The following is a 15439-nucleotide window of genomic DNA, read 5'->3' as shown; positions in this document are numbered from 1 at the left end:
TGGGGAGCGGCTGGGGGAGCTGGGGGTGTTCAGCCTGGAGAGAGGAGGCTGAGGGGAGACCTGATCGCTCTGCAGCTCCTGACAGGAGGGGGCAGTGAATCACAAAATCATGGAATGCTTTGGGTGGGAAGGGGCCTTCAGAGGTCACCCAGCCCAGCCCCTTGCAGTGCCAGGGACAGCTTTAACCAGACCAGGGTGCTCACAGCCCCGTCCAACCTGGCCTGGGATGTTTCCAGGGATGGGGCCTCCACCGCCTCTCTGGGCAACCTGTGCCAGTGCCTCACCACCCTCAGTGTCAAAAATTTCTTCCTTATATCCAGTCTAAATCTCTCCTCCTTTAGTTTAAATCCATTACTCCTTGTCCTGTCACAACAGGCCTTGCTAAAAAGTTTGTCCCCATCCTTCCTATCAGCCCCCTTTAAGTACTGAAAGGCTGCACTAAGGTCTCCCCACAGCCCCCTCCTCTCCAGGCTGAACACCCCCAGCTCTCTCAGCCTGGCCTCACAGCAGAGGGGCTCCAGTGCTCCAGAAATGGCCTCAAGCTGCGCCAGGGAGGTTTAGGTTGGCTATTAGGAAAAATTTCTTCATGGAAAGGGTAGTCAAGCACTGGAACAGGCTGCCCAGAGAGGTGGGGGAGTCCCCAGCCCTGGAGGGGTTCAAAAAATGGGCAGAGGTGGCACTTGGGGACATGGTTTAGTGGGCATGGGGGTGTTGGGTTGATGGTTGGACTGATGATCTTAGAGATCCTTTCCAACCTTAGTGATTGAACACCTGTTGTGTTCAAAAAACGGGTAGATGTGGCACTTGGGGACATGGTTTAGTCTGGTCTACCCTTGATTGGCTTAGTGTGGACTTGGTAGTGTAGGTTAATGTTTGGACTGGATGATCTTAAAGGTCTTTTCCAACCTAAATGATTCTATGATTCTATGATGATTCTATGATCTCTGAGATCCTTTCCAACCTTAATGATTCCTAGTTTCATTTTCATTATAAATAATCCAGCCACCAAGCCAGGAAACATGAAATTGCTACTCTGCCCTTAACTGGTTTAGTGGTGGACTTGGCAGTGTTAGGTTAATGGTTGGACTGGGTGATCTTAAGGTCTGTTCCAACCCAAACAATTCGATGATTCGATGATTCTATGCCTCTCACCCTCACACGGGTCCCGTCCCCAGGGCCTGTTCCCATCTGGGCCCCATCGCCGGTCCCGGTCCCGCGGGGCCCTGGCTGCACCCCCTGACTCTGAGCCCACCTCCAACCCAACTTGGGGCCATTTTTACCCTCTTTTTTGGGGCCGTTTTTACCCCACGCCCCAGGGTGTGGGGGCACAGGCTGCTTGGCACGGCACAGCCCAGCCCGGGGCCAGCATGGCCTTCATCCAGCGCCCGCTGCAGAGCCCGTGCTGTGCCACTGTACTGGCCCCGAGCCCCCAGCACCACCGCGGAGAGGGATGCTGGTGCTGGGCCTTCCCCGGAACACGCATCTCAATGAAAAAAGAGGCAGCTTCGCCCGGGAGACGGAGAGTGATTCACGCCAAAGGCATCTCAGCTCCTCACAAGGAGCACCAATACTGCTCTGAGTGAGCAGCATTTGGGAACACAAGTGCCCGCTGGCTGAGCAACTCGGGATCGTAAAACCCCGAGCCAAATCAAAGGTTAAGCCCTGCTCCTGCGGGCAGTCAGGAAACAGCACGGGGGGGAATCGAGCACGGCACAAAGGAAAACTCAACTCCGCACCGAGCAGACGGGGCCTCTCCAGGCCTCGCTCCTGCCTGCGGCCTCTGAATTCAACCTCTCGGAGGCTCTGAAATCCCATCGCTGCTCCCTGGGCCAGCGGCTCTCCAGTTTCTTAATTAAAACTGTCAGACGCTGCTGCACAAGCAGCATTCAATCCCCCCCGACTCCGGTTTGGCCACAGCCGCCCTCCCCGGCAGCCCCTCACCGGGAGCTCTGCCCGCCAGTGCCGGCACAGGCAGGCTGCGGGGTAACGAAGGGCTCCCAGCCGGCATCGCCCGCTTATTTCCTCTTGGGCTTCTCACTGGCTGCCCGTGCTGCCATGTCACTCATCAGCTTTAATGAGCTGTTCCAGAGCCCCATTTTTTTATGGCACAAGGGAGGAAAAAAATGCTGCTAAATGGCAGCAAGGTGCCCGTTTTCCCAGCTCCAGCCTCTGCATTTCGTGAGATTCAGGGCTGTGGGTAGGCGGATGTTAGCTCGCTCCCCTGCGAGTGGGGGGAGATTCCCTGTGCGCGCAAACAGCAGCTTTCCGGGTAAGCATGGGCCTCCGGCAGGCACCACCAAGCGCAGCCCCTTCCGCCGCTCAGCCTTGCAAATCCTGCAGAGCAGCAGGACTGAACCCGGAGAAGCCGCAGCCTCCTTTCGGATCAATGCCCTGATCCATCCCATCCCACAGCTGCAGGGAGGTGAGGGAGAAGCCCACGGTCTCGGAAGGGACCCCCCGGGGGAGTGCAGGGGGTGGCACCCCGCAGCGGACCCCTCGCCAGCTACAGAGGGAGACGGCCCAGGCTGAGCAAGGAACTGGGGGTGTTCAGCCTGGAGAGAGGAGGCTGAGGGGAGACCTGATCGCTCTGCAGCTCCTGGCAGGAGGGGGCAGGGAGGGGGGTCGGGCTCTGCTCCCAAGGAACAGCGATGGGACGAGAGGAAATGGGCTCAAGCTGCGCCGGGGAGGTTTAGCTTGGATATCGGGAAAAATTTCTTCACAGAAAGGGTAGTCAAGCATTTGAACAGGCTGCCCAGAGAGGTGGGGGAGTCCCCATCCCTGGAGGGGTTCAAAAAACGGGCAGAGGTGGCACTTGGGGACATGGTTTAGTGGGCATGGGGGTGTTGGGTTGATGTTGGACTGATGATCTTAGAGATCCTTTCCAACCTTAATGATTCCTGGTTTTTACTTTCATTAAAAAATAATCCAGCCAGCAAGCCAGGAAAGATGAAATGATGACTCTCCCCTTAACTGGTTCAGTGGTGGACTTGGCAGTGTTGGGTTAATGGTTGGACTGGGTGATCTTAAAGGTCTTTTCCAACCCAAACGATTCGATGATTTGATGATTCTATGAGCCCAGCATCCCGGGCCCAGCACTGACTCCGGGGCTCGCCGCCAGCCGACCGTTGGGACAGGAAGGAAATGAGGGAACGGGCAGGTGTTCTTCCGCTGGGACGGGACGGGACAGGGTATCGGGGCTGAGATCTTCCCGGGAGGAAGGCTCCACCCTGGGGCCTCAGCTACCGGGGAGGGGAGGGCAGCAAAGGCAACACAGAGCAGAAAGTGTTTCACCAACAATAAGCCACAACTTTTATTAATTGATAGAAATAGTACAAATTTTAAATTTAGTCGCATTTTACTCTTCTCTGAAACACCAAAAAAGGCTCCTCCCTCTGGCAGCTACATCGTCAACTCCTGCAGAAAGAAGACAGACACGTCAGGAGCCAGCCTTGCCGGCGGCACGGAGCCCCACAGCCCGGCCTCTGACCCACGGAGGGATCCGGTGCTGCGGCTGCCGGCGGGAGGAATGTCGCCCCGCTCACGGCCCCGAGCTCACGGCCCGCTTGCAGCAGCGGGGAACTATGCGCTGCACATCTCCCCCCCAGGGACGTCCCAACTGCAAAGCCCTCTCCCTCCTCCCCAGGCGCCAGGCCTGGCAGACACTCACCATTATAGCATTTACAATATCGTTACTGTTGTTCTTCAGGGCACGGACTGCCTTCGCTCGGGACACGTTCGCCTGGGACATCACCAGCTCGATGTCTTTCACCTCGACGCCGGTTTCGTCAACCTAAAGGAGACAAAGCCTGGGATTCACGCCAGCCCGATGCACTGTTTGCTCCGTGCCTGGCAGAAGAAAATGGGATTGTCCGGATTGGGGTGGCTCCCGCTCTGGCCACACAGACGAAAGCCAGGAGGCAAGATCAGGCACTGCCCAGCCCTGGGGACAGTCCCCTGGCAGTGCCCGGGACCAGATTCTCCAGGGGAAGGACACTGCGCTCTCCCTTTGCCACCACAGCAAAGACGTGGATGAAGGAAAGAAAACCACGGGTCTTAACGCGAACTCCGGACACTTCGCAGGATGTGCGTTAATGCCACAGGCCTGCAGTGCAGCGGCTGGCTCAGGCCCGCAGGGAAGCACCCAGCCCCGCAGAGATGGGCTGAGGATGGCGTACCTCTTCTTCTTCGCTCTCCTCCTGCACGGTGGGGGTCTGTGTGTTTTCCTGGATGTTTGAAACAGCTTCTCCTTGCACTTTGAACTTTTCGGCAGCTGCCAGCTGGGCCTGCTGGGACAGGTCTTCGATCTGGAGGAGGGAAGAAGCATTAAGTGAGGCTGGCCCAGCGCTGAGCGGGATGTCAGCACGCAGGCTCAGGGAGCCGCAGCTGCACTCCCCACGCTGCAGCCGTGCCAGCACATCGAACGGCTCTGCCGCACAACCCAGCTGGGAAGCCAGCCCTCGGCACGGACCCCAGGCCTGCCCACGTCCCTCGGGGAGGACGCGCAGCAGCTGGGACTCGCCGGCGGCCGCCACGGCGCGCAGGTGGCAAGGAGGAACCCTGGCTAAGCAGCCTGCCACCCCGCTGCCGCAAGTGCGGATTGACGCAGGTGCCAGATGCTACGCTGTCAGCTCACCTTTGCTTCGCCAAAGACTATGTAGGTATCTGACGCTGGGCTCTTGTACACGTCTGGCTTTGTGATGACGAAGAGGATGTTCTTAGATTTCCGGATGGTGACTCTGGTTACTCCTGTCACCTGGCGAAGGCCCAGTTTAGACATTGCCTGAAGAAAATGAGAGAAAGGTAAGCAAGGGAAAGAAGAGTTACTGAGACAGCCCAGCCCGTGAAAAGATGCATCCATTCATCTGCTCTCCAGAGACCTGGGTCCAACGATCAGCGCCCTCGCGCAAAGGAAAATGTGCATTTTACTGCTGCAGAGCAGCATTCCCGGGCTTTCAGCCCGACACTGCGCTGGGAGCCTGGGAGGGAACGCTCCAGTCCCCTGGCGAGATCCACAGCACAACCTCGCGCCCCTCCAGACACGAGGATTTTGCCCGTGAAGGGGGCATCCCCCTGCCCGGGGGCTCGACAAGGGCGGGAAGTTGCACAGACCCCTCTCAGCTCCCGAATGGCTGGCTGGTACCGTACAGGGGCAGGAGGTGAGGAGCTGTGGCCCTGAACAGGGTTCGTGGGGCGAAGACCCCAGCACTCGGGGACGCCGTGCCAGACCCTGAGCTTTGCTGTCCACGGGCAGCCCGTTCACTGCATACAGCTTTGGTCCATCCACCATCCCACCTCACCTTCCGTGCTTTCTTTTCGCTCCGGCTCTGTTTTGCTTTGCTAACGGGTTCTTCATCTATTTCAGCTGCTGCTGCAAGCTGCAAGGAGAGAAAACAAAAGGGATCCATGACAATCCTGAGGCGGCGGTGGACAGCACCAACGGGGATCCTGCTCCGCTGCTGCTGGGCTGAGGGACGCAGTGGCGCGTGCTGCCTGCCCTACCTGTGCCTGCTGCGTCGTGGCCTGTGTGGAGTCTTGCTCTTCGAGCTCTGGTACAGATTCATCACTGTCAGACTCTGTTCCGGACCCTACAGAAACAAACTCACATCACTCTTTCCAGCTCAGGTAGGTCCATGGGACACAGCAAGATCAAAGAACCACGCTGATTCAGTGCAGCCTTTGCTGCTGGGGATTCAGAGTGCTGACATGCTTTTCCATGGTTAAGAGTTTCCATGGTTAAGCGGTATCTGGTGGAAGGAGCTCGCCCTGCAACCCCCAATTCCATCAGCAGCAGGTGGCACGAGAGCCTCTTCCAAGCAGTCTCACCACAGTGGAAACTACGGCAGCAGGGAGAACCTGCACTAGGAGCTGGCCCAGGCTGGGCCGCACTCCCACTGCATGCCAGAGCACCCACGGGTGCCCGGCGGCTCGTTCTGGACCGCTGAGTCCCCAGGAGGCAGCCCCAGCCTGAGTCGCTCCCCCAGTATGAGGCACCGTGCTGGCCAGTATGGCAGCGTGGCTCGAGGAGCGCAGGGCGGCACTCCCCAGGCGGTGTGTCAGCAGCAGCCTGGCGCTGACAGGGGCTCCCCTGGAACCTGTTCCGGCAGCAGTGAAGCTGGGGTTGCAGGAGCTCAGACACATGGCAGGGACATGAGACCCAATTCACTGAGTCCTTGGGGCTGCTGCACCTTTCCGTGACTTCGCTACAGGGGATGATTTGCAATTACCTTGGAAACCCCCATCAGGGAACAGCATCTTTGGATGCTCAGCTTGGCTTCTGTGCCAGGTCCTGAAAGCTACCGGAGCCAGGGAGGCTCAGAGGGCTGCCAGCTCCCGCGCCACTGCTGCAGCGCTGTGATCGGCTTGCGAACCACGGCACGGCTGCGTCCGACCACACGGGAGCGAACAAATCGGAGCCGGGTGTCTCCAGCCTTGGAGGAGACTGGAGGGCGACCACGATGCCCTCTCATGCAGCTGTTACCTGAATTTAGTCCCATTTCCTTCTCTGGAAAGGGCCGCAGTGCCCACGGCCACGCTGAGCACACAGGAGCCCTCGGCAAAGCTCTCTGCAGGCTGCCAGTGCGCGCCCGGGGGATCCCAACAGTTCAGGCAGGCAAAGGGGTTTCCCCAGAGCGCGGGGACGGGCCTGTTTTGGCACCAGCGCTGCCCGCAGCTCCCCTCCACTGGCAGACAGACATGGGGAAAACCACGGTGGACGCCAGACACACACAACGGGGTACAGGCACACGGCAGCTCTTCCCAGAGTCTCAATGTGAAGGCAGCTCAGGCAACAGTCACAACACCCACACCACAAGCCACACCGTGCTCTGTGCCCGAGAACACGCGTTAGTGACACCGACCCGCTGGCACTGGACCATGCCGAGCCCTGACTTGTCCCGGATGCTTCCCCTCCCCGTTCCCCGGCTCACCGGCTGCTCGGGCAGGTTCAGCTCGGTCTGGCATGGTTCAGGCCTGCCTCTGCCACGGCACTTCCACAGACTATTTGTCTAAACCGACACACCAAGTGACGTGGGGCGCCCGGGCCCTGTCTACGGGTTAGTATATCCAGTGGACAGCCAGTGACACTCCATGCACACGGCAAACCGAGGTGGCAAATACCCTTGTCATTCTTCAGGACAGGCTGCTTAGCCGGAGGAGCAGGGGCCTCTGCGGGGGCCACAGCTGCTCGGGGAGAGAGGTCCACCAGGATGGGCTGCACCGGTGGCTCGGCAGCGGGCAGCTCTGGGGGGATCAGAGGCGGCAGGTCATCGTCGTCGTCGACGGCAGCGCTGACAGAGGCCAGGGCCTTCGAGGGGGGTTTGGATGGGGGTTTGGATGGGGGTGGGTGGGGGGCCAGCTTGGTGACCTTACCGGGAGGGGTCTGCTTCTTCGCGGGGGGAGCACTCAGTGCAGAAGAGGCAGGCGGGGGAAGGTTACCCGCCGGAGCAGAGCCAGGAAGGCCGGCTTGTGGTTTCTGGGGAGCCGGGGCAGAACGATCAGTCGATGGCTTTGGGGGGGCACCAGGGACCCCCGGGGCTGGGGTAGCTGTTCCTGTGGTGGGAGCCGGCGTGCCAGGTGCTGGGGCTGCCGGAGCTGGGGTGGCTGCAACCGGGCTCTTGGGAGGTGCCTTGGCCGCAGGAGGGGCGGCTGGAGCTGGTGGAGCCGCTGGCACTGGAGCAGCTGGGGCAGAGGGAGCAGCTGGGGCAGCGACAGGGCTGCTCTTTGGAGGCTTTTTGGCTGCAGGGAGAGCAGCTGGAGCTGGTGTGGCTGGGGCAGAGGGAGCAGCAACAGGGCTCTTGGGAGCCGCTTTGGCTGCAGGAGGGGCAGCCAGAGCCGGTGGAACTGCCATCGCTGGTGCAGCAGGAGCAGATGGGGCAGTGACCGGCGCTGGGGCTTCAGAGGGGGCAGCTGGAGCTGGGGTGGCTGCAACAGGGCTCTTGGGAGCCGCTTTGGCTGCAGGAGGGGCAGCCGGAGATGCCATGGCTGGTGTGACAGGCGGGGAGCTGGCAGGGGCAGCCGGGGCAGTGACGGGGCTCTTGGGAGCCACTTTGGCTGCAGGAGGGGCAGCCGGAGATGCCATCACCGGTGCAGCAGGGGTAGAGGGAGAAGATGGGGCAGTGACCGGCGCTGGGGCTGCAGAGGGGGCAGCTGGGGCTGGTGGAGCCGGGGTGGCTGTGACAGGGCTCTTGGGAGCCACTTTGGCCACAGAAGGGGCAACCGGGGCAGTGACAGGGCTCGTGGGAGCCGCTTTGGCTGCAGGAGGGGCAGCCGGGGCAGTGACGGGGCTCGTGGGAGCCACTTTGGGTGCAGGGGGGGCAGATGGAGTTGCCATCACCGGTGCGGCAGGGGCAGAGGGAGCAGATGGGACGGTGACTGGTGCCGGGGCTACCAGGGGGGCAGCTGGAGCTGGTGGAGCTGGGGTGGCTGCGACAGGGCTCTTGGGAGCCGCTTTGGCTGCAGGAGGGGTGGCCGGAGCTGCCACTGCTGGTGTGACAGGTGGGGAGCTGGCAGGGGCAGCCGGGGCAGTGACGGGGCTCGAGGGAGGTGATTTGGCTGTGGGAGGGGCAGCCAGAGCCGGTGGAACTGCCATCACCAGTGCGGCAGGGGCAGAGGGAGCAGATGGGACGATGACTGGTGCCGGGGCTACCAGGGGGGCAGCTGGAGCTGGTGGAGCTGGGGTGGCTGCAACAGGGCTCTTGGGAGCCGCTTCGGCTGCAGGAGGGGTGGCCGGAGCTGCCACCGCCGGTGTGACAGGCGGAGAGCTGGCAGGGGCAGCCGGGGCAGTGACGGGGCTCACGGGAGGCGATTTGGCTGCAGGAGGGGCAGAGGGAGCAGATGGGGTAGTGCCCAGGCTCACGGGAGCCACTTTGGCTGCAGGAGGGGTGGCCGGAGCTGCCACTGCTGGTGTGACAGGTGGGGAGCTGGCAGGGGCAGCCGGGGCAGTGACGGGGGTCGAGGGAGCCGCTTTGGCTGCAGGAGGGGCAGCCAGAGCCGGTGGAACTGCCATCGCTGGTGCAGCAGGAGCAGATGGGGCAGTGACCGGCGCTGGGGCTTCGGAGGGGGCAGCTGGAGCTGGGGTGGCTGCAACAGGGCTCTTGGGAGCCGCTTTGGCTGCAGGAGGGGCAGCCGGAGATGCCATGGCTGGTGTGACAGGCGGGGAGCTGGCAGGGGCAGCCGGGGCAGTGACGGGGCTCACGGGAGGCGATTTGGCTGCAGAAGGGGCAGAGGGAGAAGTCGGGGCAGTGACCGGGCTCGCAGGTGCCGCTTTGGCTGCAGGAGGGGCAGCCGGAGCTGCCACCGCCGGTGTGACAGGCGGGGAGCTGGCAGGGGCCGAGGGGGCAGCAGGCATAGGAGGTGCCAGCGGGGAGACGGGACTTGCTGGAGCTGTTTTGGCCACTGCTGGTGCAGCACTGGGAGCTGGTGCTGTCAGTGGCCCTGGGGGAGATGGGGCTGCTCCTGGAGAGGGTTTGGACAGGGCAGGAGTAATGGGAGCTGCCACAGTGGCAGGCACTGTGCAAGGGTCCGGGCTCCCAGGTGTCCTGGCCATGGAGGGAGGGAGTGGGTCTCCCGCAGCTGGAGCCGCAGGGGCAGCAGCCGGGGCAGGGCCCATGGGACAGGTCTTGGCAACAGGAATACCTGGAACCAGTGGAGGGAGCGGAGCACCAGGGACTGGGCCCTGCGGGGCGGCAGTAGGACTCCCAGGAGATGTCCCAGCTGGCACGAGAGGGGCAGGGGGTGACAACGGGGCTGGGGCCATGGGGGCAGCCAGGAAAACAGGCGGAGAGATGGCACCGGCCAGGGCTGGGCACTGGGGAGCGAGGGGAGGCAGGGGAGAGGCGGGGGCCGGGGCTTGGGGAGCGGCCAAAGCAGAAGGCAGCGGGGTGGAAGCAGGGCTGCCAGGAGACACCGGTACTGCCGGTGCCATGCCAGGGCAAAGAGGGGCTGCCGCCGGAAGAGGGGGAGAGCCTGGGCTCTGGGGACAAGCTGCGGCCTCAGGAGGCGTGGCAGGAGAAGGCAGGAAAGTGGGGGATGCTGGCAGGGGAGATGCCGCGAGGGGAAGGGAAGGGGTCAGTGGGAACGCCGCTGGGGCTGCCCCGGGGCTGCAGGAAGGAGCAGGGGCTGCCGAGGCTGCCCCAGGAGCAGGGAGAGGAGCCTGGGCTGCAGCTCCCGCGGGGCTCAGAGCAGCGGCAGATGGGGCAGCTTTCACAGGAGAGGTGAGAGCTGCAGGGGGAGAACCAGGGCTCATGGGGGGAGCGAGGGGGGCCACCATTGCTGCGGCGGGAGCGGCAGCCAGAGCAGGAGACACTGGGACCGGCAGTCCTGGAGATACTGGGCTAACTGGGACAGGCCCTGGAGATCCTGGGGCTGCAAAACCTGTCGGGGATTGCGGAGCTGGGGCTGGAGGAGGGGAAGCGGTAACTGGGACCTGCAGAGCTGGGGCAGGGAGCTGGGGGGGAACAGAAAACACGGGGATCGCCGCAGCTGGGACCACAGCGGGGGAAACGGGGGCCGGAGGGCCGGCAGGGGCAGGCAGAACCATGGCAGGGCTGGGCGGCTCTGCTGGGAGAGCCTGGCCTGCAGGGCCTGGAGACGGAGTCAGAGGTGGGGAATGAGCAGCATGAAGAACGGCTAAAGGAGAGAAACAGAGTGAACCGATGAGAGAAGAGAGAGGGAGGGAGGGGAGGCCAGGAGAAGGCAACCTGCCCAGCGCAGCTGGCCCCATCCTGGTCTTGGCCTTCCCCCCCCAGACTTCATGCCCGGCTTCTAGAGCAGCAGATGAACGTCCGCCTGGCCTGCCAGCTCCAGCGCAGACCGCGACATTCATCTGCCTCTAGAAACCTGATTTTACAGAGAACGCTGTGCTGGGCGCAAGTGACAGAAGAAAAAACTCTGACGCCCGGATCAGTACTGCCACCCCAGCTGTGGCCGAAGCCCTGGCACGAAGCCCTGGCATGGCAGGAGGTGGCACCTGAAACACCAGGAAGCCCCAGCGGGGCATGGCAGGAACCCGATGGGGCCAGCGCAGGGGCCAGGCTTCGCCGCCAGCTCTGCGCTTGGCTCCTCCCTACCCGAGGGGTTGCCACAACCTTTGTGGGGCTCTGGAGGCCCAGCCAGACCCCCAGCGCTGCTCCCGAGCCTGGGAAATCGCATCCTGGGCTGGCGGGAGCAGGAGGGTGACGAGGACCCACCCGAGGATAGGAAGGAAAAGTCAAATTTAACACATTGGCATGCGTAACTGTTCCAGGAGCACTCTGGCAGAGGGCAGCCCCCTCCTTCCAGCCCCGGTGTGACACAGGCAGACCCCCCCAGCAGGCAGACGCCCTTCAGGGACGAGGACGCCGAGGCACAGGTGGTGGCACAGCTCACTTGCACGGAGGGGACGGGACCTTGAGCCCCGGCTCCTGTGCAGTGACCTGCGCTCCCCTGTGCAAGCTGTTAGGGTTAATATAACTGCAACCACCCAGAACAGCAAACTCTGGTTAATGTGGCACACGAGGTGTTAACGAGGAGGGTCCGGAGTACCTGGCACTGCGACCGGAGCAGTAACAGGGGCTGCGGGAGGAAGGGCAGCTGGAGCTGAACGGGTGAGAACGAGAGTTTATTTAGACAAGTCCTGCCAACGGACCGAGAGCGCTTGCCCTCCAGCTCCCCTGGCACACACCTGCCTCCAGCCAGCGCCGAGAAAGCCCAGAGAGAGCCTGGCTATTCCCAACGCCATTCTCAACATCAACAATCAAAGGGAAGCGCTCAGGGAAAAGGTGTGGTAAGAGCTAGGGAGGGCAGCACTGGTCTGACCAGCATAACCAGCACTGCTGCCAGTCAGGAGAGCAGAACTGGCCTGGCCACACACCCACCCCTCGGCAGCTCCAGCCCCGCGCACGGCATCAACCCCGAACCCAGAGGCAGCACGTCCCGGCACGTCTGCTGGCAGGGATGGGAGCGCAGCCGGATCGGCTGCCAAGGAGAAGCCACCCCCAGAGCCCAAATCACAGTCCAGTTCGCAGAGACCACATCACATCCAGGGAGCAACAGATCTCCTTCCGCTTCTGTGCAGGGCACTGGCTCGCACCGCTGCAGCCACGTCCAGCTCTGCACGGGTTGCCCACCGACCCACATCAGCGCCAGTGCTGCCCGTGTGTCCGCTGCCCCTGCCCGAGCTCTCCCACGCTGCAATTAGGGCTAGGTCACAGGCTCCAATCCTCGCCTCGCTACCCTCCGGAGCAGTAACACGTGCGTGGAACTCACAGCAGCCTCCTCTGTGGCTGACGTCCCTTTCTCTGCCCCAAGAACAGCGGCCCAGAAGATGCTTCTAACGCCCCGTTTCTCCAGCCTACCCCAAAACGCAGGGTGGGGGGAGGAGACGGGCACCGGCCCAGAGCTGGGCAGCCACTCAAGCAGCGCCGGACATGGGTGCCTCATGCCAGCGGGCCAGCACGTGCCAGGGCACTTCCTGCTCCAGGGAACCTACTGGCACCTCGAGAAGGAACAACAACCCCTGCCAAGAGCTGAGCTGGTCCCGAGCCTTTCACAAAACAGGCTGCCCAGACAACAGCCTTCTCTGGAAAGCTCCTTTACCCCTGCCAGCTCTCCCTGTTCCTTCTCCATCTCCACCGACACCTCACCAGCACTGTTTGAGAAGGTTCCTGCGATAAGCATGATATTTCCAATTCACCACTTCTCTGCTGACAGCCCCACCTCTCCTGCGGCCGCCTCCACAAACGAAGGCAAGACGCAGGACTCTCGAAGAGCGCATGTAATTTTTAAGGGATGCTTAAACCGACCGGGCCGCAGAGCCTCCCACGGCCCGGCTGTGCACACCTGAAAGCCGAAGCCCTGGATTAGAGACCGCTCTGCCCAAACTCACAAGCTTTCCACAGACCAGCCAACCTCCGAAGAAAAAGACAAATATCAAAGGAAACTGCCTGACAACTCCCACCCACGGGGCGACTGCTAACCCTGCGCCAGCACCCCCAGCTCCAGCTCCTCTTGTGCTGCCGGATCTCAGAACAGCCAGCTCAGCAGAGAGGGGATAAACACGACAGCCCTCGCACTCGCACACACCTTTCGCCTCCACCCTCCGCCTGCAGACCTACCTGACAGCTCCTGTGAGCACTGGCAGCTGCTCCGGCCTCGGCAGCTGCCCGTATCGCTCCCCCCAGAGCCCCCTGTGTTCCTCCAGGGCCAGGGGAGTGGGTACTGTAACAGCATTTGCTGCTCAGCTTCTACCGACCTACGTGCGCTCCACAAAGTCGTTAAGAGACTCAAGAGCAGCAGAGCTTTGGGAGGAGAAAAGGTGCGAGATGTCACCTGAGACTGAGAGAAAAGCCGTCCCGGGAAGAAGGGGGAACGCTGAGAAGTGGCCCCAACGCAGGAATCCCAGCTACGTCTGGAGAGACCAAAAGCACAGCAGCTCCCCGCAACCCGGTGGCAACAGCTGTCGCACCAACAGCTGTCGCTCGGCCCCACCAGGCGTGGGGGCCGTTTCCCACCCCGGGAAGCTTTCTGCCAGCACCTCCCAACCGTTGGGAAGCCCCGATTTCCCTCGTGGTCCCCAAATCCAATGGGCCCTTCGCACAGACCCCTGTTCACTGTCACCCCCAGGCCGGGTGACAACACCCAGTCACGTGTTCCTGCAGCCGGCCCTGCGCCTCGGGCCAGAGACGCAGCAAACATGGGCAGGGCATTCGCCAACTGGAGCGCGGCACCCAAGACGCCTTCAAGGGAGTCAGGCAGCGCAACAGGCAGCGCAACAGGCAGCGCAACAGGCAGCGCAACAGGCAGCGCAACAGGCAGCGCAACAGGCAGCGCAACAGGCAGCGCAGGCTGGAGACCGGCCCCTGCCCCACGGTGGGCCCAGGAGTCTGGGCCTCCCTGGGCCTTTTTGAGCTGCCCCAAATCCTGGCACCGGCCCCCCCCGCATGGCGCAAGGCCGGCGCAGCAACGCTCCCCAGCTCCACTGTGACTTTCCGACACGGAGCCGCACATCATCTTCCCAAACCCGAGCGATTGCAGAGTACAAAGGGATTAACGTTTGTACGCGTGCCCGACTGTCCCAGTCACCACACGCCCGTACCCCAACCTGGCTACAGCCGTTTTCCTCCCGCTCCCCCTGCTCCAACACTCAAATCTATATTGGGAACAAACAAGGTGCAGAGTTTGGCTGACATAACGCTCTCCCCGACAGTTTGGGATGCAAGAGGCTACAAACCACATGATTTCAGTCACGTTTCCTGTAGCTATAACCGATACCTTTTTGGGTGGGAAAACACAGAACAAACACAGATTTCTTCTGGCCGCAGCAAGCAGCGGGACACGGGGGCAGAGAAGAAGGGTGTTCAGGCCAAAGAGACACCCCAAACACCGCCGGGGTAAAGCGGAGGAGGCTCAAGCTGGCGTCACGCAGCACCCGCGGCCATTGGGCCCTCGCCCACCCAGGGACCCCCAGCAGGGCCCCGCAGGACCCCCCTCTCCTGCCCCTGGCCCCACCGCTCCCGGTTCACCCCGAGAAGCCGCCTGAACTCACCCGCCGGGCAGGTGAAACCCGGCCATTCCCCAAGGTCCAACCTTCCCCCCCTTAAAAACGACCGAATCGCCCAGAGGCCGCGGGGCCCGGGCCGGGGCCGGTGCCCCCGCCCACCCCCGAAACCGCGGTTCCCCCCGGCCTCACCTGTCTCAGCCTGCGGCTGCGGCAGCTCCTGCTCCGTGGCCGGGACGGTTTCTGTAGCTTCACCGGGCATTTCTGCGGAAAGCGAGAACCCAACAGGCCCGGGCTCGCCGGGGCTCCGGACAGCCCGAAGGCGGCCACCGGGCGCCGGTAACTCGCCCTTCCCAAAGCCACCCGCCGAGTCCGCTGCCCACAGACCCCCCAACGCCTCCCGGTACCGACAGGTCTGCGAAGGCGGCTCAGCCGCCCGGTCGGCACCGGACGGCCCGGGCCCAGCGGGCCCCGAGCGCCGCACGGCTCGGGCCGAGCCCGGTCCCCGCCCGCTGCCACCAACGGGGCTCCCCCCGCCAGGCTGCGGAGCTGGCCTCAACCGGTGGCCCGGCCCGGGGCCTCGGCCGCCTCTCCCCCCCCGGTGCGCGGGGCCGTCCCCGCCGGCCGCTCCGGCCGTGCTCGGCGCGACCACGGCCCCTGCGGCGGCCTCAGCCGGGCCGCCGCCGCCCTCCCGCCCTCCCTCCCGGCCCGGCCGCAGCCCGCGAGCGGCGGGCAGCCCCCGCGGCTGCCCCGGGCCCCGGCGGCGGCGGATGGCGGCGGATGGCGGCGGCGGGACTCACTGTGCGGGGAGCAGGGCCCAAGATGGCGGCGGAAAGAGACCGAGGGACTGAAGGCGCGACTTCCGGGAGAACGAGCACTTCCGGGGCAGGGGGCAGCGCCCCGCCCGCCCCAAGGGCTGCGCTCCGCCGTTCCGGGCCCCGTCTGGCCCGGGCGGCGGCAAAGGGG

At 63.2% G+C, this 15439-nt stretch overlaps 1 protein-coding gene across 1 annotated transcript; it reads right to left on the bottom strand.

The window, feature by feature from the left end:
• Window positions 1-3283: 3283 nt before the first annotated feature.
• Window positions 3284-15342, bottom strand: NACA (nascent polypeptide associated complex subunit alpha). Its single transcript, XM_075724932.1, has 8 exons — window positions 15274-15342; window positions 14666-14737; window positions 5500-5585; window positions 5298-5375; window positions 4634-4780; window positions 4176-4304; window positions 3668-3790; window positions 3284-3414 (listed from the first exon to the last, which is right to left on the bottom strand). The coding sequence occupies exons 2-8, from the start codon at window positions 14733-14735 to the stop codon at window positions 3400-3402; spliced, it is 648 nt and encodes a 215-aa protein (XP_075581047.1). The 5' UTR covers window positions 14736-14737; window positions 15274-15342; the 3' UTR covers window positions 3284-3399.
• Window positions 15343-15439: the final 97 nt, after the last annotated feature.

This window comes from Pelecanus crispus, chromosome 26 (assembly GCF_030463565.1).
Source record: "Pelecanus crispus isolate bPelCri1 chromosome 26, bPelCri1.pri, whole genome shotgun sequence".
In the NCBI taxonomy this organism is placed as follows: Eukaryota; Metazoa; Chordata; class Aves; order Pelecaniformes; family Pelecanidae; genus Pelecanus; species Pelecanus crispus.
Note: the sequence above shows the minus strand (reverse complement) of the source record. Positions and strands in the feature narration are given on the sequence as shown.

Excerpts from the sequence above, each read along its gene's own strand:
- NACA (XM_075724932.1), bottom strand. The coding sequence starts at position 14,735 with ATGCCCGGTGAAGCTACAGAAACCGTCCCGGCCACGGAGCAGGAGCTG. Across the intron at positions 4,305-4,633 it reads TAGTCTTTGGCGAAGCAAAG|ATCGAAGACCTGTCCCAGCA; the intron begins GTGAGCTGACAG and ends TCCCTCCTCCAG. Across the intron at positions 3,791-4,175 it reads AGGAGAGCGAAGAAGAAGAG|GTTGACGAAACCGGCGTCGA; the intron begins GTACGCCATCCT and ends TGTCTCCTTTAG.